The 24,883-nt window shown below is 51.6% G+C and overlaps 1 protein-coding gene and 1 long non-coding RNA gene across 6 annotated transcripts in view; one reads left to right on the top strand and one right to left on the bottom strand.

Moving 5' to 3' along the window:
* The first annotated feature begins 840 nt into the window (after nt 1-840).
* On the top strand, nt 841-9,826 carry LOC139355882 (uncharacterized). Its single transcript, XR_011607137.1, has 2 exons — nt 841-8,848; nt 9,064-9,826. It is a non-coding gene; the product is annotated as an uncharacterized lncRNA (long non-coding RNA).
* A 2,332-nt stretch (nt 9,827-12,158) lies between these two features.
* LOC105482142 (kinesin family member 13B) overlaps nt 12,159-24,883 on the bottom strand; it is a 195,156-nt gene continuing 182,431 nt past the window's right edge. The window contains exons 38-40 of one of the 5 annotated variants that reach the window (XM_071068441.1): nt 20,120-20,182; nt 16,484-17,180; nt 12,159-15,641 (exon numbers count right to left, since the gene is read on the bottom strand). In XM_071068441.1, the coding sequence (XP_070924542.1) occupies nt 15,379-15,641; nt 16,484-17,180; nt 20,120-20,182 (1,023 nt within the window). In that variant the 3' untranslated portion in view covers nt 12,159-15,378. Of the gene's footprint in view, nt 15,642-16,483; nt 17,181-20,119; nt 20,272-21,119; nt 21,945-24,883 lie in introns of those variants that run through there. The other 4 variants (XM_071068440.1, XM_071068443.1, XM_071068444.1 and 1 more) reach the window with 4 other exon arrangements.

Raw genomic sequence — 24,883 nt, 5'->3', positions numbered from 1 at the left:
TCTTTAAGAAATGTTGACTTTAGAAACTTCTCCCTTGGATATCAACCATCAGGCACCAAGTATAAACAGACTCATTGAATCAGGAGTCTCCAGCCTCATCCTGTCTGTGAATAGCTCCTCTTCTGTTTCCCTCTGACAAGGCCTTAAGCTGACTTCTTTGCTGGAATTTTCTAATCTTGTGACAGCAGGGAAAAGTAGCTGGATGTGGTCCATCTCTTAACACAAACACTCCTCCCTGTCTTGACCAGCTACATATTCCACTGAACAGCCTCATCATCTTTGCCCTCAACAGTGGAAATGATCCCTTTCCCACAGATGTTCTCCCACCCACCCTCCCTCCCTTCCTCTTCCTAAAAATGTGAAGTCTTAAGTCTTTACTCTCTGGTCTTCAGAGGGTTTGGTTAGAAGCAGTCTTCCCATTTAATTTGTGGCTCTGCCTTTTAAAATTGTTTTTTGTCTTTTGTTGTTCAGGGAACAACCAGAGTATTTTCTCCCCAGTGTGTCCCAACAGATTCTTAGGCAATAATTTTTCTTGTTGATGATCCTGTGCTCAATAGCACACTACATTGAAGAACCCTGGCCCTCACCATTGTGCGTTGGTTTCTGTGTTAATCTCTGTGATCTGAATCATGTCAGAGAGATGACAGATTTTATCATTTTGTTGTGATTATTAGTAATGTTTTACTACTGTATTCATTGGGGCTGCATTGAGACCAGCCAAATCCATTTATAGCTTTACTGAGCCGGATTGATTTGTCAAGATTTCCCAAGTGAAAGTTGGGCACATTGCCCAGCTCCTGCTGGTGGTATCTTTGGGGAGTGTGGGATGGGGTGGGGGGATGTCCTGGGGCAGGGGTGGGAATGACACATATAAGGCATTCCTTTTGTTTTTTTTTTGCTTGTGCTCATTACATAGCAAGGGTGTTTACTCGGGATTTGGGGATCAGTTGTCAGCCATGTTGAATTTGGCAAACTGAGCTGCGTGCCCTGAAAGCCCTCTTTTTATTTCTTCGTTTCCATATTGTCTGACTTACTTCGCCTAGGAATACCTAAGTTATCCAGTCCAGTGTTCCCTGATGAGAGTGGAATATTCTCCTGGAAAGGCAGCTGTCCATGCCAGGTCATCTGTCAGGATGTTATGGTGGTGTGCGGTCAGAGCAGAGGGCCTTTCTTTTCCTGTAATGTGCTCTACTTCCTTCAGCATGCTTGGTTTCAAAGATGACCACCACTTTAAAAGAAAGATTTCCTTACAGCTCTCCAGAGAACTATCATACTAAGGTGATAGGAAAGGCTTCTCAGATACAAGCCAACATTCTGTTTTCTGATTACAGAAACTCCTCTCACATGCAGGTTGTGTTTGGAAAGGCTGTCCCTCAATTCCACCTATAAACTGAAAGTGATAAGCTACTGTCTTGTGATCTTGCAGAGCCAATAGTTGAGTCACTCATCTCTGAAAGGTAACTTTGTTCATATCTATGTATTTTCAAACCTGGAAGTTCGTAAATTGAAAGTTTCAGTATTAGCTGTATTATTCTTTCTTGATGAGGAATAGAAATGGCAGCAAAAAGCAAGCCAGCAATCTGAAAACTCCAGTCTCCTCTAACACTGGCTTTGTTTTAAATCAAGACGGGAAGAGATACATGAGGGGAGGGAGGGAAGATTTGCTGGCTGCCCATTCTTATCTCAGTGACATAGATGCCTCGGGATTACAGGCATGCGGAGCACTGAACCTCTTTGTCGTTCTTCCTTTGACATTTGTGGCAGAACTTTCTAGTTGATTCTGTTCACATGAAATGTGACAAGCATTTTTACACCATGAGACAGTTTACTACCCACATGCCACACCCATTGTCTGTCTCATCAGCCAGCCCCATAACCGCATCCAGAGGGATGCAGCTGAAGGGGAGCCGTGCCTTTCTCCTCTCCTGACACTCCTTTCATGTGGCAGGTTTGCAGGTTGGTCGGCCGCAGTCTGGACAGCTGTGTCCGTGCCTGCTCGGCTGCCCTCCAGTTGGTTGGTGCGGCCGGCGTGGGCATGCACAACCCGGCTCCCACTTGAGAAGTCTTGGGATGCCAGCTCCCTCGACTCCATTTTCATTTTCTCTTCTTTTAAGTAAGAGTGGCTCTGTATAGCCATAATTAACTCTCAAATTCACATTGGTGTGCTGTGATCAAATGAAGGTTGGACTGAATCTTTTCAAATTGTAACCATGGTAATTGAGGGGGGTGGCATAGAATGAATATATAAAAATATAATGGCAATTGTTCTGAATGACTGAGTGTCCTCCTGACATGTAATTAGCTGTTTTAGCAGGATGTAGATTGGCATGGTCATAATTAAAAGAATTTCTGTCCTTTATGTGATTGGAAATGGCAGCGCTCCCATCCCCTGTTCCCTCTTAGCACTAATGCTCCCAAGAACATTTGGAACAGCAGCTCTGTAAACTAAAATAATGACATGGTGCTTCTGTTCTCCCCTAAGTGAAACAGCAGAATTTGGAGTTGTTTCAGCTTCAAAATGGAAGCCTTTGATTATTGTTCCCCATTTGACTTCTAAGTTCTTTGAAACTTCATTCAACATCCAGTTCCAACTTGCTCCACCTCTGGCAGAAACCACAGTCGGGACCCCAGAAGGAGCCCCTCTGACCAGCCTCTAGTGCGTTCCAGCCCATGGTCTGGCCAGCTCAGGGCCCTTGCTTGCCTAGCTCGAGGACACTGCTGCTTGCTGGGCTCTCTGGGATCTTCAGATTTCCCTTGGTTGCTTGATATTTCCATTGATGTCACTATCAGAAAGCATTTCCCAAACAGAAGTTTACAGAAAATTGAATCAAGGTTTCCTCATTGAATCCTAAGACTCAGACAACATGACAGCACACACATAACTAACACAGGCTTTAAACACGTGGGGGCATGAATGGAGTACTATTCATGACATTCTAAAGCTACTGGAGCATGGGACACATGTGTCTGTGCGCTCCTCTCACACCCCTTGGCAGGTGCCCCCTCCCACCAGCGCTGTTGCCCTGAGTCTTCCCCACTGTTCCGCTGTGCCAGTGTGAGCATCTCCCTGGCACTCAAGTTCATGTTCTCTCCCTCCCACTCTTCCTCCTGTCTCTTCCGTGCTCCCTGTCGCACGGGACATCATGTGGGCTTGATGCCATACACAGTCCCTGACCATGGTCCCCTACTTTTCTCCGGAAGTGTCACACTGGACAGGAGCTGCTGAGTCACCAACTCACCTTTCCCTAGAATGTGGCTTTGTTTTTTTTCCCCCATCACTTGCAGAGGTCTTTATTCAATTATATGATCAAGAATGAGTCTACAAGGATACCAGCACCAGACATAGTGCCAAACGGCCTTTTGCAAGCGGTTCCATGCCCAAGAGGCTCACACTTGTGCTGGGTGAGCCTGGGACCATGAGCCTTTTCTTTTCCAGGTCTGGACACTCCAGGGTTGGTTTGGCTAGCCACTGGGGAGAGTACAACTCTGGCCTTTTTTCATATTTTGCTGCTTCTCTTTGTACAGATCTTTCCCCCTCCATATACCAAAAGGAATCCTAACCTAGTTGAAATGCTAGTTGCAAATCAGTTTCATGAGAATGCTGAAGTAGGCTACTGATTTAAAATTTTCCTCTTCCCTGAAAATACACACACCTAGAGAATTTAGGGAAAGGCTCTTAGGCCTTGGGAATCTTTTCATTCCCCGCAAAATACCTACAAAAAAATGTGTAGTATTCCTTCAGTATTCCTCCTCTTACAGGCCCTGAAAGCAACCTCATTCCCACCCAGTCCTTGCACACCTGCATTCAAGATCCATGCATGCAGTTGTTGAAACTGTTTTCTTTGGGATCCTATCTTTATGACAATTGGAATGATTACAGATTTATGACCCCAAAGAGTAGAGCATTCCTTTTCCTATTTTCCCAGCTGCTAAAAGATGACTATCTCCATTAGAATTTAGAATCCATCTTAAGATTAGAGATGGTAAGAACTGACTGGATGGGTCTAATTCTATGATTTGTGAGACATGCATTAAAATCGTCAGCAGAACATTCTGATGATCCACCTACACTCAAAACACCACCACAGTTAAAACCTTCTAATGGAGCCCCTGTCTTAGGGCTCAAGGTATTAGAGGTGCTGCCTCAGGGATGGTGCTACTTCAAAAGAACCGAAGTTGGAGAGACACCTCCCTTCCCAAATGCTTCTGCAGGCCACTCTGGTGCTTCAGAAAACCCCAACCATATATTCCTTTATCAGCAGCCCCCACCCCTCTCCATCACAACTCAGCTTACCAAAATCAGTGAAAATCGAGGCAGTGCTTACCCATGAAATATGTGGGTTTTGTTCTTGTAGGAAACTAAAGATGCCACCACTGTAAATCATAGTATGACAGAGACAAACGCACAGGTCTCCCAAGCACCCCAAAGTCAACACAGCCCATGTTTTCTGAGCACGTACTGTGTGCGGGGCGTCGTGCTGGACATGTGTGCTGCCTCATGACCCAACACCAAGCAAGTCCCCTCGCCCACGTCAAGGCAAGTCTCCCCTCGTTTCTTTCATTTCAGTAGGACATTCATCTTCAAACAACAGACCGCATAGGACAGTCTGCCCTCTGAACACTAACCTGGTTGGTTTTCTCACGCAGCAGTGCCAGGTACCCCCAGGCGCGCTGTGGCATCGCCCCCACCTCTGTGAGCTGAACTCCCTCCGTGAGGGTCTGGATGCTACAGCCTCTCCAGAGTCTTCCTCCTTGGTCAGTGGTGAGGACAGGAGTGCAGGGAGGCGCCGCAGTGGTTGACAGGGTGGGAAGCCTGTGTGGCTGAGGGGAACTTGAACTCCAGCACCGCTTGCCTGCAGTTAGCAAAGGCAGAGACCAGGAAACCTTCTTGCGCTTCCTGTCTTCTCTCTTCAGCTCTTGTAGCACTTCCCTGGTCGTTCCTTCGGGGCTCCTGCTGTGTTCAGGAGCATCTTGCCCAGCCGGCCCCTCCTTCTCCCTAGAAGCCGAGGGTCTGGGGGTCTGGAATTAGATCCGTGTCTGCACTGCCTCAGGCCTCCCTGGCTCCTCACGGGTCCTGACTGCAAAGACATACCTTGATTTGGGCTCAGCATAAGAACTTTCTAGAAGTCAGAATCCAGCTGAAGCACGAGCTCCTTTGAGGTAGAGGTCTGGTTCCTGTCCTGTCACGTTTCACGTGGAACTGCGGTGACTGTTGTTAGGGACATTGAACAAGGGACATGGGTGCCAAGCTGACCTGAGGACTCGGCTAACTAAAGTTCCACATTTCTTCCCTTCTCCACCTGTCTACCTCTTTTCCATCAAACATGAGTGGTCCTCTCGGGGTTGGCTCTCTCATGGTCTCTCTCTTCTGATCTGCTCTGCCCTGTTGTGGGCATCTTGGAACCATCTCAGAAGCAAAGCCACAGCTGTGGACTGGTCCTTGTGAGAGTCTCCCTGGATCCTATGTACCTGTAATAGGTACATAGTTACGTTATTATCCAACCTCCAATCCCCAAAAAGCCTCCTTAATTTGAAAGAGAAAAGGTGTATGTGCCTTGCATTTTGTTATCGGTCCAGATTTTGCATCTGGTGGTGGCTGGGGTGCCATTGGGATTTTGGAATGGGAGTAGTTTGATTCCTCCCTAGGAAGGAACTCATGGCTCTCACAAACCAGTGTCTGTGGCAGTGACAAGTCACAGAATTTGTGTTTCAAGGTTTATTCCTTCTTCCCTTTAGGACTTTTTCAACTTCCTGTCACTTCGGGCTAAGTCTAAATTTCAGTCATGTTTTGTGGCTTCCTTTGAGCACAGAAACCTCTCCTTTCCTTCCATTACTGGAACTAAGATCCCAGCATAAACTCGTGAGAGTCACTTTTCCACCTCATCATTTGCTGGAGGTATTAAGCTGGACACAGAATGACATCAGCCATACTAATGTGAGCAGCAGCCACTCTGGTGTGTTCCGTTGAGCTCTTGTTCTTAAACCAGATTCACGGGGGTCAGGGACAGAGTTAGAAGAGGGGGCTGCATGAAGGCGTGTGTTCAGCGGTGGCTGCTTTCAGGCAGCCTTGTTGTATGCCTTGAAAACCACATTTCATTATGTTAGAATCGGTGATCCCCTTAATACTGCATCTCTGAAAACGGGCACCCTGAAACCAAAACCAAAGTTCTGGAGGTGGGGAGTGGAGCTTTTCTTTCAAAGCACTGGGAGCTTGGGCAGGGCGTCCCCTGACTGCTCCTCAGTTTTGTCGGAACACTCAGAAGGGCCTCCTCTTTTCCTAGTAGTTGCCTCATGTTGACTCTAGAAAGCGTGTGCAGCCTGTGCCTCCCCGACCCATGGCGGGCATCTGGATAGACCCTGGGAGCCTCCCCACCCCTGCCTCTTCTAGCCACTTTTCCAGGGGGCTGTAGAACACGGTCATGGGAAGGCCTCTGCTGGGCCAAGTCCCTGGCCCCTAAGCCATCACAGCACTGGTGTCGTCAGACACACCCTGGCTGCAAGGCAGGACACTCCCCTTGCCGAGAGATGCCAAGTGCGTCATCATTGCCTCCCCTGGAAGAGCCCACCGCCTTCTATGACCTCCCCCCCAGCCCGGGCTTGCCCTGCCTTCCACGGCCATGGTCACATTGGGTATGCAGTACCTTTCAAGGATAAATTTTTGTTTATGTTTTTTAAGTGCCTAAGCAAGTTACAGACCTCTGGAACCTGCCAGAGAGTCGGCCTGTGCCCTGTCCCCATCCCTCCCCACCCTGCACTGGCCCTTGAGGGTGGGCACAGGGTGGCTGCCCCTCTCCGGTGTCCCTGGCGTTCTGCAGGCAGAACAAGGCAGGGACAAACTAGCGGGGGAGATCGCTTCACAGCCACAGCAGGCTGGCTTCATCACTGTTTTCCAGCGTTTGTTTCTTTAGGGCTGTTTCTGTTTATGTGGTTTTGGTCTTGGTTCATAGAGAATTTAAGTCTGCTTAGGGAAATCTCAGTAGCCACTAAGAAGACAGGAGAGCAAGACAGCCTCACAGCAGCATTCCAGCTCTGGCTTTGGTAGGAGTTGGAAATGTATCCACATCCAAGAGGGCAAAGCGTCGAATCATCCTAGCTCATGAGCCTGACTCAGCTGCCAGCATGAGCCACTGGAACCCCAGCTGCCTTTGCGAGCCCTCTCTTCCTAGACTAGAGGGATCGGGGTGTCTGCTCACGAGGGCTTGGGAAAACCAGCAGTCGGGCATTCAGATCCAAAGTGTGTCTTTGGAAATGAGTGTGAGTGTATTTGTTTCTTTTTTAAAAAATAATTTAAGTCTGATCTAAATATGGGGCCTTTATTCTGTGATGGGTGTACGACAGATTATTTTGTGACTGCACTCTGTTCAAATCACATCGCTAAGCAGCGCTCAGATGATTTGTTGGTGCATTAAAAGGTTTTGCAAAATGGAACAATCCATACCCAGGCACTTTATTTTCATTAATAATCCAGCATTTTTGTTCAGACAATGTAATGACCCAAAACACTGGGTATTCATATTTGACACATGGGCAAACTTGCCAGTGGAATTATGACCTGATAGAGAAGGGAAGGCAGGCTGACAAAGGTGATCGAATGGGGGAACAGTGCTGTGGTGATCATGAGAATGAGGCTTTTCTGTAGCATGTAAACCAAACCAGGCCCTTGGCAGTGTGTCATCCCTCAGTTCTCCAGATGCTATTTTTGCAGGTTCTACCAAGTGCTTGTTGATTACCCTAGTTGTAATTGTCTAGGGAAGAGATGAATGTAAGTGAGAGTGCAGAGCACTGGGGAGGGCGACAGTGAAATGCAATTAGAGGCAGCAAGAGAGTCCTAGTCTGTTCTCACGTAACCGGACTTGAAAGCTCCAGCGCGAGCAGAGTGCTGGGGGTGGATTCCACTGCCGAACCGCGGCACCTTTGCTTTACTCTTCAGCATGGGGGTGGTAACTAGCTGCACAGCAAGTTATGAAATGGAAAGCAAGCTTAACGGCTGTAATCTCGTCGGATACCCCGGAGCAGATGCCTTGGGATTGCCTGAAGTGTTTCGCATCCACCAAATAAGTTGAGTTTCTAAGATGGGCCATGCGGGATCCCTGCCACATGGGCGTGGGGGCAGCGCGCTCCTCCCTGCCTCGGCTGCTGTGTGTCTTAGTCTTCGTGTTTCCCCTTGGCGTCTCCTCTAGTCCCTGTCCATCTTGTACACCATGTGTCCCTGAGGGTGAGTCACACCTGTGTCTGAGTCTGCTGTAAGGTGTTCAGTCTACCTCAAGGGGTCATCATGGTAAGCTCTGTCCCACGGCATCCTCCGTCCATCACCACACACACTGGAATGTATCTCCCCCGCCCTGCCCCTTCGATAACCTCCTGACCCTGTCTTTCCTATAATCACCACAAACTCCTAGTGCAAATTGGATGCTGCTTTAAATGTGAAAACAATTGTTCAAAAGCTATAAAACCTGAATGAAAGCTGAAGCTGAATTTATAAGCCTTGTTGCGTATGAGCCAAAAGTGCAAAAAGCTCTATATAATGAACTAACCTGCCACTCGTATAAATATAAATATATATAAATATATTAAAATCAGACTGTTCTACAAAATTGTGTATTTGTATTTTTGTGTACGTACAATTTTCTGCTAAGCAGAAGGAGGATGTAGTATAGGATGCTGTGAGAAGAGATTGGTTTAATCCTATTTCTTTGTTACTTATTTTTGTTAACATCAGATGCCTGTCTTTGTCTTATATGTGTATGACACTGTTTGGAAAGCTGCAGTATCTCTCTTCCTGAGGTCCAGAGGCCATTAAAGAATAAACATGGGGCTTAGAGTTGTCTTGGCCACCAAACACAGACAGGTAAGCCAGCAGAGTTCAGCTCCCCTACACGGTGTGGTGGGACCTGGGACCTGGAGCCACTCGTGGTCCTGAGGTGGGACTGAGGGAGGGAAAGGGCTCCCCCACTTCAGGCTGGTCACTGTATTTTGACTTCCCTCTGGGAAGCAAAATCCCACTCGTAAAAATCAACTTCCAAGACAAAAGATGATCCGATGTCACTTTTCTGGATCCACCAGGAAAGGACACAGGATGTCTCTGAACTTTGGAACAGCCCCTCATATTTTGGGGCCAGAAGTTTGCCCAGAAAGCAGCAGGTGGCTCTGCCTGGCTGTAGCCCGGCTCATCGGCTGTCCCTGGGCTTCGTCTCCCTCTTCTGAGTAGTTGCTGCCTTTCTTCAGATCAGGTTACCACAATGCCTCCCCGCTGCTGACGCTTCATCCCCCACACCTCCAGCCCCAGTTACCTGGAGCTTCTCAGAACCCACTTTGCCGGTGCTAAAACACAAGAGGGGGTGAAAGTGGCTGCCAGTAATGGCCAGAAACCAACCACCAGAGGCCAGGCTGAAAGACAAGCTCCGGGTGCCCAGGGGCTGACGGGCCAACCATGTGGCAGGTCCCAGGCCCCACCCACTGCTGCCATCCGCCTCTGAGCTCCACGGTGGTCCCTCTAATGGGAACCTCCTCTAGGGAGAGCGATACTGCACCTCCACCCGTAGGACTCATATTTATAACAATGTGTAATGGCTGTAGCAAAAAGCCCTTGTTTCTAGATGTAAATGGTCAAAGAAACAAGCGCTCTATTGTATTGAATAAAATAGTTCAAATGAGTCCTGTATCATTGTATCTCCTATTCTGGATTAGTGCCTTTTGGACAGTAGACTGTTCTGTAATTAAAATGTAGTATACTGCTTTTTTGTACAGTTTTGTTTTAATAAAACTTTTTTTTAATTTGTGTTTATTTTAGTATTGTACCTATTAGAGAATAAAATGTATAACTGAATACAGACTGGCTGGGATTTCTTTGGATCAAAGTGATTATTTGGGAAGTGACCGACCCAAACAGGAGATGGAAGTGTTCCATTTTGAACATTGGTCCTTTTGTGCATTTAAAATGACTGGGAAAGGCTCACGCAGACTGCTGCACACCACCTGGGTAAGAGGGCAACACCGAGCCAGGAAAGCCCCTCTGCACATCCCACTCCCTGATCCTCCAGCCTGCGTTTGGCACGTGTCTGGATGACACCAGGAGAGGCTGTGCCTTCTGGGAGTCCCCTGACTGCACCCTCAGTATGGCACATGCCCACCCGGCCTGCCTTTTCCCCACCATCTTCAAGCTACACGATCACATGAAGATCTGGCCGCCCCTAAAACCGTCAGGATCCTAGCAGCTCTCCCCGAACTAGGAGTGCAGCCTCTGACTTACGCCAAGCGGCTGAAGTCCATGCAGCTTTTCTCTTCCATTCCAGGCCACGCCCTGAGCCTCATTTTCTTAAAAGAGCTCTGTCTCTGTTGGGGCTGCACCTTCAGCAGTAAATAAAAAACACAGTAAATAAAGCCAAGCCTTCATTATTGGTTTTCTCTAAAGGCTTCCATTGGTTGGCATCAAATTCTTGAGCAGGACTCAAGGACAAGGTGCCCTGGCTTCCCTCTCCCTTCTCAGAGGAAGCCTAAGACACAAAGGGTGTGTCTTTTCTTCTTCACAAGCATCATGAGGAAAGATGATGCCAAATTTTCAGCTGCCCCAAACCCTGCTGAAGTTGCCAAGTAGAGGCAGGGAGGGGTTCGGGGTTGGGGGGTGAGGACAGGGGCCAGCTCTGACGACATCCCCACCCATGTTCCCCTTTCTTGGCCCGGGATTGCTATTTCTGCTTAAGCAGAAGCGCTGGTGAACCCTCCTTCCCACAGCCCGCCCAACCCTTCTCCGTGCGCACCACATAGCCCGGACATCTCCCGACTGCCCTGTGTCCTCAGAGCACTCTAGGGCCAACTCCCTCAACCCCCCAGGCCCTCCTGGGTGCACCAGGGCCGCCCTACCATGGCACCCATCAGGAAAGCTTGCTTCTGTCCTCTCCATGAGGACAGGCACAGGGTAAGTATGTGAATGTTAGTTAAGCGACTAACAGTGAGTGGAAGGAATGAACTGGGTGTGACATCCATTAGAGCCCATCTCAGGGTCTGGGCAACTCTGAAAAAAACACAGCCTTAGGCAAACAAAAGACATCTCATTGAGTTGCAAGACAGTAGCAGCTTGAAAAGTAAGATCCACTCTAGGCGCTGTATCAATTTTACGTTCAGATTCCTGCCTCATTCAGAGCAGGGCATCTCCTGCTGCCAAATTTCTGTCATTATTCAGCAGCGCTTGTCTCCGAGCGTTCTTCTACACTGAGGAATGTAACCCAGCCCTGCCTGGCTGTGCTGGCTGATGGACAGCTCTCGTCGGCCCTCGGAGTGGCTGAGCCCGCCACTTGCAAGTGTATTTCATATCCAAGGGCCAACTGATTCGCTGGCACAGCAAGAAAAGCTTTATACAGGGCCACAAGTGCCTCTGTGTCCTTGTGGGAATGTGTACTGGCTGCGGGCATCCCTCACTGGTACTGGGCTGGGGCCCTGTGGCTGAGTGGGAATCCACTGGTGAACGGAAGGGAGCGAGGTCACCTTACCCGACTCAAAGGCTGGACCCAGCATCCTCAGTACCGTTCTAGGCCCACACGGCACAGCTGGGCAGGGTGGTTGCAGAACGCAGGCCTCGTTGGCGAGCAGGTCCCGGCAACACCAATGTCAGCCCCGCAACCATGATCCCCCACTTCCCAAAACCCCTTGTTACAGAAGCCCTGCCAGAGGCTGCCCACCTCTGCAGCGGGGAAAGAAGTCCTCTCACCCCAGTTGGAGGGAAAGGGGAGGTCCAGTGTGGAGACTAACACGAAGGTCACGGCAGACAGTGGAGTCATGCCTGAGAGCCAAGGACAGTCCTTACCAGGTCACCTGTCTCCCAGTAGCACCACTTACCTGGGGTCGAAGGGCCCCAGAAAGTTTCCATAGTTCCTGGCTTCTGTAAGGGGCTGAAGTCCAAACAAGGAAAGATGACTCGGAACCAGGAGGCCTCCCTGGGCTCTTTGGTCCAAATCATGAAGAGTTCGGCCTCTGGAGTCCATGGGCTGGAGAGGCGAGCATGGCCCGCTGCTGTTCCCTGATCCTCCTCCTCCCAGTCTCCGTCTGGAAAAGCCCCACCACCACCTTTGCTGAGAACAAGGCTACGCCATGACAGGATGGCCTGCCAGGAGCCCCAAAACCCTATGTTGGGGTCAGGGGAAAGAGAAGCAACAAGAGTGACCTCAGACATGATGCAGGTGAGAAATCATCTGGTTTTATTGAGAAGCTGTTGGTCATTTGATGGAAAGACATATATGGTACACAATTACAGGTGGTTTAGTTCATTACATGATACAAATCATTAGTCTTTACAAGTCATTACAGTCTTTGGATTTTTTAAACTCCCATTTACTGTGTACCAAATCAATATAATCCCAGAATCAAAGTCACTTCTTTATATGTGAACTCCTCGCATTTACACGAATCCACACATAGAGAAGCTGTTCTAAGACCCCCCAACACCATTAGTGTCAGCAGCCCACCAGGAAGGCACCGCGGACTCTGCAGAGAAAGATGCTTTGGGGTTCAATGGGTCAGTATCTTGGGCAGGAAGCACAGGGTCACTCCCGTCTTGTGTGCGTGCACACACAGCCACACACACACAATCAGGACTTCCTGTTTCACATACAGGGAACTTTTAAGGCAAGAGGAGAAAATGCTAGGAAGTAACGGGGGGATCTGAACACCTCCACCGGTCACCGTCCCAGCTCCGTTCTCTTATTGAACACACAAGGCCCACCTTGGTGGGACCAGAAACACCTTCCCCTCCTCAGCTCCGCCCTCCCACTCCCTCTGGTCAGGCCTGAGCACCCGGGACTCCAGTCACACGCCTGCCCCTGTCCCCTCTGCTGCCGGACGCAGGGCCCTGGGCAGAAGTGAGCCTTCTCACCCTGGAGCCTCCGTCCTTCACAAGGGCCCAAGGGAAGTGGCGGGGCAGGGCCAGGGACGTTCTAGGCACGCAGTGGGGAGGCAGAGCCCCCAGAAGCATCTCCCATCCCCATCTCTGACAGCACCTTGTGTGCGGTTACTGCCCTTCCCGACCTCGGGTGCCATCTGCGGGCCAACCCGCACTAAAGTGCCACTCCTGGGGCATTCCAGGAGCGCTTCAGGAGTCCTAAGGCAGGTAGGCGGGCAGGCATTCTTGGGAGGAGAGTCTGCTGGTCAGGGAGGCAAGAAGTGCAGACTAGAAGACGGAGGCCAGCCCGTCCTGGCCCACCACTCTTGAGACCGCACCTCCTGCCATCGCTGGCCCGGGTTGGCGGGGCTCAATGCCTTAGCGACCACAGCGCTGCACGTCCCTCTTTCCCAGCCACAAGCTGACATTAGTCTGCACCGAGAAGCAAGAGTGAACAGGGCCTGGGCCCAAGTCCACCTGCTCCAATCAGGAACTCTGGCTCGTTCTACTCCACTGTGAGTCAAACCGATGGTAAAAAGCAGGGCACACCCGTCCCCCAGGACTTTCCCGAGACGGTGCCACAGGAGGCCACTGCTGGGTGGATGGCTCAGCCACCACGAAGTTCCAGGTCCCACCCACACTGCCCAACCGCCATTCCCAGAGCGTCCCCACTACACGGCCCAGCGGCTCCCCCTCAGGGCAACAGCAGTGCCGGCCTCTCACCCAGGCCACAGTGACACCAGCAGACCCAGAAACCAACTTCTCAGTGAAACGGGTTTTAAAAAGAAAGCTGCTGTGCTGGGAAGCGGGTTGAGTTAAAGGGCAAGGCAGAGGTGACAGCTCTTCATCCAGGGACAGGTGCCACAGGGTTCCCTCGAAACTCTGGCTAAGAACAGGGAGAGCCCTGCAGGGAGTGCCTCCCCGCAGGGGCCAGGCCCTCTGCCAGCCCGGCCTCGGCCTTCGTGTCCCTCACAGCAACTGGGGAGAAAAAGACAACCTGTCCTCGCAGCCAGGGCTGGGACAGGCCCACCATGGAGGCCACTCCATTGGAGGCTTCAAGACCCTGGAGAACGAGGCTTCCACAGCGCTTTCTAGGTGTTGTCTAAACATGAGAACTAGAAACCAGCTCCAAGAGTGGCTGTATGAATCCTGACCCAGGGCTCCTGTCCCTAGATTGGTGGCCTTCCACACACAGACACTAACCGCCACCCCACAAACCTGCCACCAAAGGCTCCAGGAGCAGAAGTGCCCCAGCAAGGAGGTGGAGGCCACCCTGGAAGCTTCCGGCTGTGTCGCCCGCACCATGCACAGTGGGCCTGGGGGCGCACCTGCTGCCAGGGTCCGGACACAAACCAGGCACACTCCCTGTACCCGCCCAGCCGCCAAGTCCCAGCCCTATACTCTCAGGGTCTGGGAGTTGCCAAGAAGTTAAAATGATCCAAAGACCTTCCTAGAAACCAAAAGTGCACAAATAAAGTAGCAATGCCTCTTCCTTTGTCACCGACTACAGAAGCACATCATTCTCCCAGGTTTTTGCTTTCATCCAAGTTAAGAGTAAGGCCACTGTGGATCCGCAATAGAGTGACGTGAGGAGGGGGCTTTATCCTCTGCTGCCCCCAGGACCCTCCACCCGGGCAGGAGGCCAGCAGCTCTGCAATGGCCAGAGAGGCCGCAACGTGCAAGGCAGGCCCTGGGCCCCCATACACAGGCAGACGACGATTGCGGCTCGCAAATGATTTCGGATTTTGAAAAAATAAATATAAATAAATACATTCCAAGCCTTCTGTGAAGGGATTAAACGGCAAACATAAGAGACTTTTCAGGTGTAAAGATGCCAAAACACCCACAAAGAAATCACTAAGAAACCCTGGCAGAGGAGGGATGGGGGGCTCAGGCCCTCGGCCCCCGCCTGGGGCACCAGGGCCATCTGCCAGAGTCCAGGGCCCTCCAGAGGCACTTGTGGAACCTGGGACCAGGGTGGGAGGCTGGGGGGGTCCCCAGAGGCACTTGCAGGAACCTGGGACCAGGGTGGGAGGCTGGGGGGCTTGAGAAGTGAGCCAGGACATCCTGGGTGGCGGGGGGGGCTTGCCCTCCAGTGGGGAGGAAAGGCACTGGTTACAACTATGGTTTAGGTTAAGACATTAGTGGGGCCACCAGAATGGAAATGATAGAAAGAGCAACATAAGGCCCCAGGCACAGGCACACAGCAAGATGGCCAGGTGCTGCACCACCCAGGGCCTCAGTCCTAGCATCCCCCAGCCCCTGCGGGCACCCAGAACCTTCCATCCACTTGAGGAGGTACAGCTGAGGCCCCCACTTTCCCCAGGCAGAGAAGAAACAAAGCTTCCAGAGGCCCAGGGAGGTCACCAGCTCTGTGTCGTGCAAAAAGCATTCATTGCCCCGCCCCTGGGGAAGAGGCCACCAGGCTCCTGGCTCCCCAGGGCTGTCACTGGCAGGGCTCAAAAGGGGCTGGGCACCCCAAGAAGAGTTCGCTCTGAGGCAGCGGCTCAGTTGGCCCAGGATTTCCGGTTCTCAGGGTTCTTGTGGCTCCTGTCGGCCTTGGCCAGGGCAGCTGTCAGCGAGGCCAGGTTGGTGGCGGAGCCTGAGAGAGTGGCGCTCCGGCGGGCCTCTGAGACACCCAGCCGGAGCCCTGTGCTGCGCCGCCGCACGGGGCCCGTGGCTCTGCGGACCCGGTTGGGCCTGACCAGCAGCCCGTAGCCGGGGTTACACCTGAAGTACTGCTTCCCGCCGATGGAACCGTCATTCTTACCTGTGGGGGAAGGAGAGGGTGACATGGAGGGCAGCCCAGCTGCAGACTCCCCCCTACACCTCCCTCACCTCTGCAGAGGCCATGTGCCCACACTGCCACCCCCCTGGCACAGGTCCTGCACAGTCAGCACTCAGACACTGGCCATTGTCTGGCAGGGACTAAATGAATGTGGCCAGGGCATGGAGTGACCGCCTCCCACGACAGTGAGCAGTGGTGACCAAGGATGCACAGCCCATCCTGCAGCTTCAGGTAGGAGGTGACAGGCCCTGGGGAGTGCCTTGCGGAAACGCAGGTACAGGTCAGCCACTAAGGCACAGCTGGTCCGACCCGTGGGGGAACAGACCCTTCTCCATCGGGACCCAGGCCTGGGCTGGGTGGCGGGAGAATGGTTCTTTTGCTGAATCTATGAAGTGGAAACTGGCAAAACTGCCAAATGACGGCGAGTCAGAGGCCAGCGAGATGTGTCCGGATGGGGTGAGGAAGAGCCTCCTCCAAGGGCAAAGCAGAGATGCTCTAAGGTGAAGGATGAGAAAGCAGAGTCCAGGGAGAGCCAAGGGCGGGGGAGACCAGAACAAAAGGAGCAGGGGCAGCCATGGCAATAGGGGGGATGGGTACAGCATCTTCGTAGCCAAAATTATCAGGAATCTTCCACGCCATCTCCAGGGACTAGCCCTGCCCCCAGCTTCACCCCCGCAGGCCCAGCCACTCCTGCAGCTTCAGCCAATCCGCTGCCTCCCGGCTCCTCCTCTCCTGCCTGGACCCTGTCCCCTCTCAGGTCGGCCACGCTCCTGCCTCCCCCGACCCCCGGCACCGCCCTGGAGCCCGGAGTGCCCGGTACCCACCTGAGGGCAGGTCGAGCTCCACGCCGACCCACGTGCCCTCCTGGAAGTCAGCGGGCCCCACGTATCTCACCACGCCTGTTTTGTGGGCGCCCACGGTGACGAACTCGCCCTCTCGGAGCCACTCTGGGACCTCCTCAGCTTCCTCGGAATCAGAGGCCAGGGCCTGCCCCCCAGCGCCCGTGGCCGACGCGTCCCCCTCAGCCCCTGGGGAGCAGCCGGGGTCCCCGGCCAGCATGCGCGAGAAGGAGCGCAGCTCCGAGGCCCGCACCCTCCGGACGCGGAAGGGGGAGCCGGGCGCCGGGGCCTCGAGGTCCGGGCGCTCCTGGCCGGGGCTCACGAGCTGCTGGGGGCCAGGGGGCTCCTCGGCAGAGGCAGCCGTGGGCGGCGGGGGGCGGCTGATGGGCGCCTGGGGCTCGGCCTCAGGGGCGGTGGGCATGGAGCCGGGCGGGGCCGCAGCGTCCAGGCCTGGGCCCAGGGCGTCCGACAGGGTCGCGGTGGAGACGCTGTGGGAGAAGTAGCCGCTAGAGGCTTCACTCAGGGGGCTGGGGGGCCCGTCCTGTGCCTCCGGGGCCGGGGTGACCGCTGTGACAGCTATGACAGGCGGTGGGGAAGGCACTTTGGCGGGTTTGTCGCAGATCTTCAAGGCTGGGGCCCCCATCGTCTGCACCAGCACGTCAGCGCCCATCTCTGGCTGAGCCTGCAGCGGGACAGGGGGAAGCAGGGGCTGAGAACAGAAAACTTCCCAACACAATCCAAACAGGCAGCGATGACTTGGAAAAGAGCATAAGGTCAGGGGCACTGGCTCAGCCTGTAACCCCAGTGCTTATGGAGGGCAAGGCGGAAGATCACTTGAGCCCAGGAGTTCAAGAACCAGCCTGGGCCACATAGTGAAACCCCATCCCCACAAAAGAAATAAATAAATAAAAGAGCATGGCTGGGACCCGGCCAGGCCTGGTTCCCACACTGGTTCTGCCACTTAGGGCTGCGTGGCCCTGGCTTCCAAAGTGACAAAGGTTGAGGGGCCGATGGTGCACTCTGCAGGCCCTGTGCTGTGTGCCCAGGATCAAGAACACTGACCATGGCCACAGCCCCTGCCCCATCTACTTTTTACCTTTCATACAGAATAGAATCCAGCGCCTGCCATGCAGGGCCAGCATGCTACTAAGACCAAGACCCCTTGCCACAGAGGGCAGCACACAGTAGGTGCACACCAAAACTCTGCTAGGGCGAGAGCTTTCCTCCCATGGAGACAAAGGCCCTGCCCACCCCTGACCTCACGAAGAGACTGAGTCACTAAAGAGGCCAGAGGAGCACTGTTTTCTCCGGCAAAACCTAAACAATGATCTCATTGGAGGACTGGAACATGCTCAGCACAGCCTGGCCAGCTCAGGCACCAACAAGGAGCCACAGGCCTGCAGCCTGGCTGGGCATCCTGGGCAAGGCGGCAGGGGGGTGAGGAGAGAGGCGAGGAGGGGGATGAAGAGGCAGACGAGGAGGGAGACAAAGGCTCCCTGTGGTCCGTGGCCCTTTCTCTCCAAGGCTGCTATTCTGGCTGCTATGGAAAGCAGGTGCCATGTCAGGGGCTGGGGGGGCCTCGGACCCTGGAGAGGCGCCAGGAAGCAGCCCCCAGGGAGAAGCCACCAAGTGAGGCCAGCTGCTCTCCTCATGTCGGTCACTCTGTCTGAGTCACCCAGGCAGAGGACACACACACACACATGCAATGCCCACATCTCATGGGGGATAGTAGCCACCGCTTGCCCCAATCCTACTGTTTCTGGGGTATTCTTTCGTCTATAACGGAAACCATGTGAAGAAGCTGCCAGATCATCTTTCTATTCCTGTTCACAGTGACCGAAGAAAAGGAGAAGACGGGAACAGGGAATGAGATTGGTGGGGTGGAGAGCACTGTTATCCAGAAGAAATATGTTTTCCGATATTTACGGAAAAATTATTTATATTACAGGAATGGTCATTTTCCATTTGAAATACAGGATTTATTTGAACGGGGAAGCGGCTGAGATCTATAAGTCTCTTACAGTTACTTGGCTTACCTCAGCGGCTTGATAAATCATGCGTTTTCCCAGGAACTGTCATTTATATTCCCGTTTCCAAGGGCCCTCTTTTCCCCACCAGCCACACTTTCAGGGTGTGAAATTAACGGCACCTCTTGAGATTAACAGCCCATTTTTGTGATGAATCTCTAGGCTGCAAAATTTACTCAATCCAATAGATCAATAACTGTCACCAGCATAAATACTCTAAAAGATTAGGCAATCCTTCAATCATTTTTCCTTTGCACATTGTCCATGTTTTTTATTTATTCTCTTCTATTTTAGTTTTAATATCACTGACCTAGCAGGGAAGAATATGCAAAACTACGAGAGCCGGGAATCTGAATGGTAACCAGGGTCCTGAAATGGCTTCTGTTCCCTGCCCCCACCCCGCGTGAGGCCAGCCACTGTCACTTCAGCACCCGGCGCTAAGGGCCGGCCAGGTCAGGCTGTCCCAGGATGAGGCCAGCTGCATGCCTCAGATTTGCAAGTATCATCATCCCATTGGCTTCCACGGAAGTCACTGGCTTGGGCTGGGCTGGAAGGATCATCACATTATTCTACAACAGGCCTCCAGAGGGGAAAGCGCTTATCCAAGGCTGCTCGAAGTAAAAAGGCAGGAATTGGGGGCAGAGCTGCAGTGTCAACAAAGGAGGGAGCAGGATGGTGGAAAGCACTGACTAGCACCCCAGGCCACGCCCCCATTCGACTGGAGTTGATTTGGGAGTTGAAACCCAGGTGCCTTCTCTGGATTATACCCTTGCCACTGAAGGAGACATTTCTGGAGATTTCTGGAAAAGTCCAAGCTTGGAAAACTACCATGATGAACCACAGAAGCCACTGCCTTCACTGGCAAGGGGCCTGCTCTGACCGTCCTGCTGACCGGGGATGCTCAAACCTGCCTCAGCAAAGAGACCAGCACCACTCCGGGGGGAGGGGGCACCCCATCCCATCCACAGCAAATTCGTGAATGCCCAGCGTACACTGGGATAGTTAAAGGGTCGTTCAGATACAAGTAAATTCATGGAGATCTGAATATTCTTTCAAATTATTGTGCCTCTGTTGCTGTTGTTTTAATAAAGAAAATTTTCCTAAGAAGATAGAGCATTTCCTAAGAGAATGAAAGCGCAGTGGGAGAAAATAGATTTGCTGTTCATAAGATGAGAAGTGCTGTTGATCTGTGGGAGATCATAAGAGACTATTTTCTCCCCAGTTCAGCATTCGCCTTTTCACGCTGATATCATGAATCAGAATGAAATATAAAACTGAGAATTAAGCAAACATTTAGAAGGAGGAGATTGTTCTGTTTATAGAAATCTCCTCTGCCTAGCTGTGGGCTATTAAGGCAGCAGACTACATTAGCAGTCAAGCACCTAAAAGTTTAGCAATCATATGATTAACAAGTTGAAAATAGAAAAGTGTAACAAGGAAAATAGAGAGGGAAAAGGCAGTGACCTATATTATAGCTAATTACCAAAACAGGAATGCTAACATCAAAAACCGTGGGTGTGGACTCAACCGTTTCAGCATCAGGGCCACCCGCTCGCTGTAGGCGGGGTGGCCATCCCTGGCCCGACTGACTCACCTCCTCCATCCTGGTCACCCCGACGTCCGGGCCAGCTGCCTGCACCATGATGCGGGGCACGGGCTGAGGAGGCAAGTGCGCAGGTCAGGGGTCGAGAGGACAGAACAGGGGTAGCGGAGAGGCTTCCGCTGCACAGGCTGGAGGGCCAGGACCTGCCCGAGGGGAATTGGCCCATCAGGTGAGCAAGTGCGAGGGGCTCCACACCCTCCAAGGAACAAGGGACCCAGCCAGGGGCTACTCCTCCAGCCAGGGAAACAGGCCGCATGCCAAGATCACCAACACACGTGGTGCACTTAGACACATGTGACACTCCCTCCCTCCCTCCGATCACATATGCACATGTGAACCGAGGACTGGGCCTGTACAGACAAACATTGAGACAGGAAAGATCCAGAAAGACTTCCGGCAGGAGGTGAAAGCCACGCCAGGCCCTGATGGCTGGGGAGAGGAAGGAGTGTAGTCACAGGAGGGGAGGAGGAAGGAGGCCAGGCTGGCTGGAGCACAAACCCAGAGCCCAAGATGGCAGGCGCAGGTATGCAGGAGGCCCTGGGCATTGGAAACTAACCCTACTCAGGAGAGGAAGGGGGTCCCCACTGAGTCCTGAGCAAATCAAGAAGACAGCTGAAAGCCAGAGAGACTGACCAGGCGGGGACACAACCTGACCAGAAGAATATTTAAAGTCCAAAGAAGCAGATCAGTAATGCAATTCCAGCAACAGAGCAGGGGTGAGGAGATAAGAGCCACAGGAAAGGGCCTGGTGACTTGTGGACACATGGGCCAGGGAACATTAAAGAGCGAGAGGAAAGAATCATCAGAGCCAGGAAAAGGGAAGGCTGGGGGAGAGAAGGAACCAGAGCATCATTCTTTGCTGCGAAGTGGCTGTGGGACACACAAGCAGCTGAACAGATGTGCTCATCCCGGAAGAAGCTAGGAACACGCCACTTCTGCCCCTCACCCTCCCAACTCCCCAGCTGCAGGAACTGGGCCTGGCCTCACATGCTGGGCCTCACGAGGACTCCATTCTGCCAGGACAGCCGCAGGTCGGGCTTCTTCCTTGTTGGGTCCACAGGGCACAGCTGGTGGCTGCTCGGTTACTGAACTTCAACTGCCCAGAGGTGTGGACTCCACCTCTCCCGCCTCCTTCCTCCCAGCCCTTGGCAGTCCTGGTGCTTTGGCTCTTGTGTGTCTGGGCACCTGAGGCCTCGACGGAGTCAGGCCTTCTAGACAGCCTGCAGGCGTGCAGTCGGACTGCCCAGGCCTTCCTACTGGGAAGCCTGGACTCCAGCCATAGGGAGAAGAGCCCCAGAAGAAGCCAGTCCGCTCAGCAGGGTGCCCACCATGTTTACAAGCATGGAAGAGCCTCGCTTCACCAAAGGGCACCACTATGACCACTTGTGCCTTGGGGCTGCTTTTGGAAGAAAAGTATAAGAGGGAATTGATTCTGTGGAAGGTAAGGGGGCAGTGGCAGGACTCGAGAAAAGGCACGGTGGAGAGGACTCGAGAGGAAACGCAGCGATCAAGCTTAAAGACCTGGAAGGACTGGAGCCAGATGTGGTGGCGCACACCTGCAGTCCTAGCTCCTCAGGAGGCTGAGGCAGAAGGATCACTTAAGCCCACGAGTTGGGAGGCTGCAGTGAGCTATGATCACACCACCACACTCCAGCCCGGGCAAAAAGCAAGACCCCGTGTCAAAGAAGAAAAACAGAAAAAAGGTGGAAGGACCAAGGAAATGAACAAAAGGCATGGGTACTTTACCCTGCAAACACTGGGGCGCTCCTGCGGTGGTCTGAGGTCAGGGACAGCTAGGACCAGGGTCCATTGAAAACTATGTGAGCAACCAGTGGGACAGAATGAGGGAGGGTCCCCTAGTGGCAGTTAGGCCACTGCACATGACAAGGCCAGAAGAACAAGATCTTCAGCCTCCACCTCAATTCCTTGACCAGAACAGACTCTCCTCTGCGCCCCTCCCAGCACTGAGTTCCTTCTGTCCCGGCTGTTGCTCTCCACGGTCCCGCCTGTGGCCTCCCAGAGAAGAAAGTGAGGCTCAGGCGTGCATCCCGCACTGCCAGGCAGTCCTCGCATGCCGGGGCTGGTGTCTTCATTTTTCTCCCCATAGTATTTAACGTCCCCACAAATGGGAGGGTGTTCAAGGGTATATTTCATGACAAAAGCAGCAAAAACATGTCTCAAACTCCAGAATACTTGCATCCTTCAGCTACATGTTACCAAAAGTGGACAAGATTGGGGAGCAACTGTTTCCACTACGGTGAAGTTTATTCCCCTTAAAGCCTAAAAATGTAAATACTCCAAGGATGGGATGTTAAGTGCCTAACATGAAACTTTTTCTAAGATCACATGATTCCTGCCCTCTGAAATAGAACATGCAAACAAGTTACACTTTCCTTCAGGACCCAGTGTGATTAGAAAAACCCAGTAGATAGATGCTTATTAAATATTTGCTGAAATGGACTCAGGGACTGGACTGCCTGCCACTTTGGTTCTCACCCTCCACGTAAAAAAGTTCAGCTCAACAGAGACTGCATCAGGTCCTACCACGCGGTGGGCATGGCACCAGGTGCCTCGGGTAACATAAACATCAGAGGCATGGGCTTTGCTCTCAACAGATGGGCAACCTCATTGGTGGGGAACACGTGAGCAAATCACTAAAATCAAGGAATGTGACAGCGGAATGGAAACTTCAAAAGCAGGGAGGAGGCCGGGCACAGTGGCTCATGCCTGTAATCCCAGCAGTTTGGGAGGCCAAGACAGGAGGATCACCTGAGGTCAGGAGTTTCGGACTAGCCTGGCCAACATGGTGAAACCCTGTCTCTACTAAAAATAAAAAAAAAAAAAAATTACAGGGCATGGCGGCAGATGCCTATAATCCTAGCTACTCAGGAGGCTGAGGCAGGAGAACTGCTTGAACCTGGGAGGCAGAGGTTGCAGTGAGCCAAGATAGTGCCATTGCACCACTCCAGCCTGGCCAACGATAGCGAAACTCCATCTCAGAAAAAAAAAAAAAAAAGAGGATTCAGAGGAGGAAGGGGTCATAAATACAACGGGTGTGAATACCACATGAGGGGGGCTTTTGGCACAGGCCTTGGGTATGAGTTCAGCAACTTTTTAAGGATGCCAAATATATCGACCAAGAATACTGAAACTGTAACTGACTGTAACTGTGCCATCATCCTTCACATGTAATAGCTGAAATTTTCAAGGGTCTGTCTGCACCTTCATGCTCTTCTACATCTCCCCCGTACAGGCAGTCACTTCCTGTTTCAGGGGCTCAAAACATTTCAGATCGTAAGTTCATTAATCCTTATGACACATCTGGTAACTATTAATAAAAATGACTGTGAAGTATTTTGCAGCTATAAATATTAAGGAGAAGTCCCATGAGGCAAGTGAATATGAGTATAATTATCTACATTTCACACTACAGAAACCGAGGCTCAGAGAGCACTTACCTAATGGTTAAATGTGTTCACGTGGCCCTATGAGTGAGTGACACAGATGGAAAAGGACTAAGTTCTCAAGTGCTGGCTGAACCTGCAATCACACTGTCTACTGAGCGTTGCTGAAACTGAACAGATGAGTAGCTTACAGGCAACAGAACGGCTTAGAAATATTTCAGGGAAAAGGTGCCAGTCACTGCTCTAATCATATTGCGCTATTTTTTAACTCTGGCTTTCACATTCTACATGAACACACGGGAGATCAGATCAGAATTTCAAAACCTGGAATAAAAGCTGTTTTGGAGACCCCTCTGCCAAGAAGAATAAAATTAACCCTTTGACATGACAAACAAAATCTCCAAGGGGACACACCTTGCCTTGCTTGCTCTACTAGGCCACTCAGAATTCCCTCAATGGACGGCTTTTCCACTCAGAATTCCCTCAATGGATGGTTTTTCCAGAACCTTCCTCATGCCACTCCACCCCCTGGGGAATCGTGTTCCACCTAGTGAATACAGACTCATTTCTAAGTCTCTGCTCAAGCATGATCGAATTCTCCTGCAACTGCAGGGAGCAGCGCCCACTGGCTTCACTGTGTCATCCACAGACACTCACACGTGATGGTATCTACATCATCCTGCACTGTCTCTTCATCTGCTTATGTGGCTCTAAAGGGGCTTCTCTAAACTTCAGGCTCTTGGAAGGAGACAGACTACGTCTCATTCATCCTTGTATTTCCTTACATAAAACAGTAGCTCAGTGTTTATTGAATGAACAAATGCATAAATTACTTAGCAAGTGACAGAGAAGACTAAATTGTACAGTTACATAGGAATGTGGGATAGAACAGACTCTGAAATGCGGGCATCAGAGGAGGTAAAGGGGAAAAGAGGTCCCAGCTGAAGCAAAAAAATAATCACTTCAGAACTTCTCCAACATTGAATTTTCTGATGCATATTTTTTCTTGTTTGAAAATAAACCTTTCATGGCTAACAATCACGCCTTATCCTGAATTTAAAAAATTCTTAAATGTCATTTTTTAATGGTGCTTAAACTAATACGATCCTCTAAGTCTTGTTTTAAATACTAACCAATGATTTAAATCCAAGTATAGAAAATTATTTTTTAATGGAATATATAAGATATGTAAGATTTATTTTTTATTACAAATAACTAGTAGCCAACCTTTCATCTTCCCGCTGCTGAAGTGTGAAAAACCTAAGAAACAAAAGGAAGCAGGGCAAGGGCATATAAGGAAACACCTGCTAACCTCCAAAAACGTTCTGATAAAAGTAATACACAACGGATA

The sequence above is a fragment of the Macaca nemestrina genome, chromosome 8, assembly GCF_043159975.1.
Source record: "Macaca nemestrina isolate mMacNem1 chromosome 8, mMacNem.hap1, whole genome shotgun sequence".
Taxonomy (NCBI): Eukaryota; Metazoa; Chordata; class Mammalia; order Primates; family Cercopithecidae; genus Macaca; species Macaca nemestrina.
Note: the sequence above shows the minus strand (reverse complement) of the source record. Positions and strands in the feature narration are given on the sequence as shown.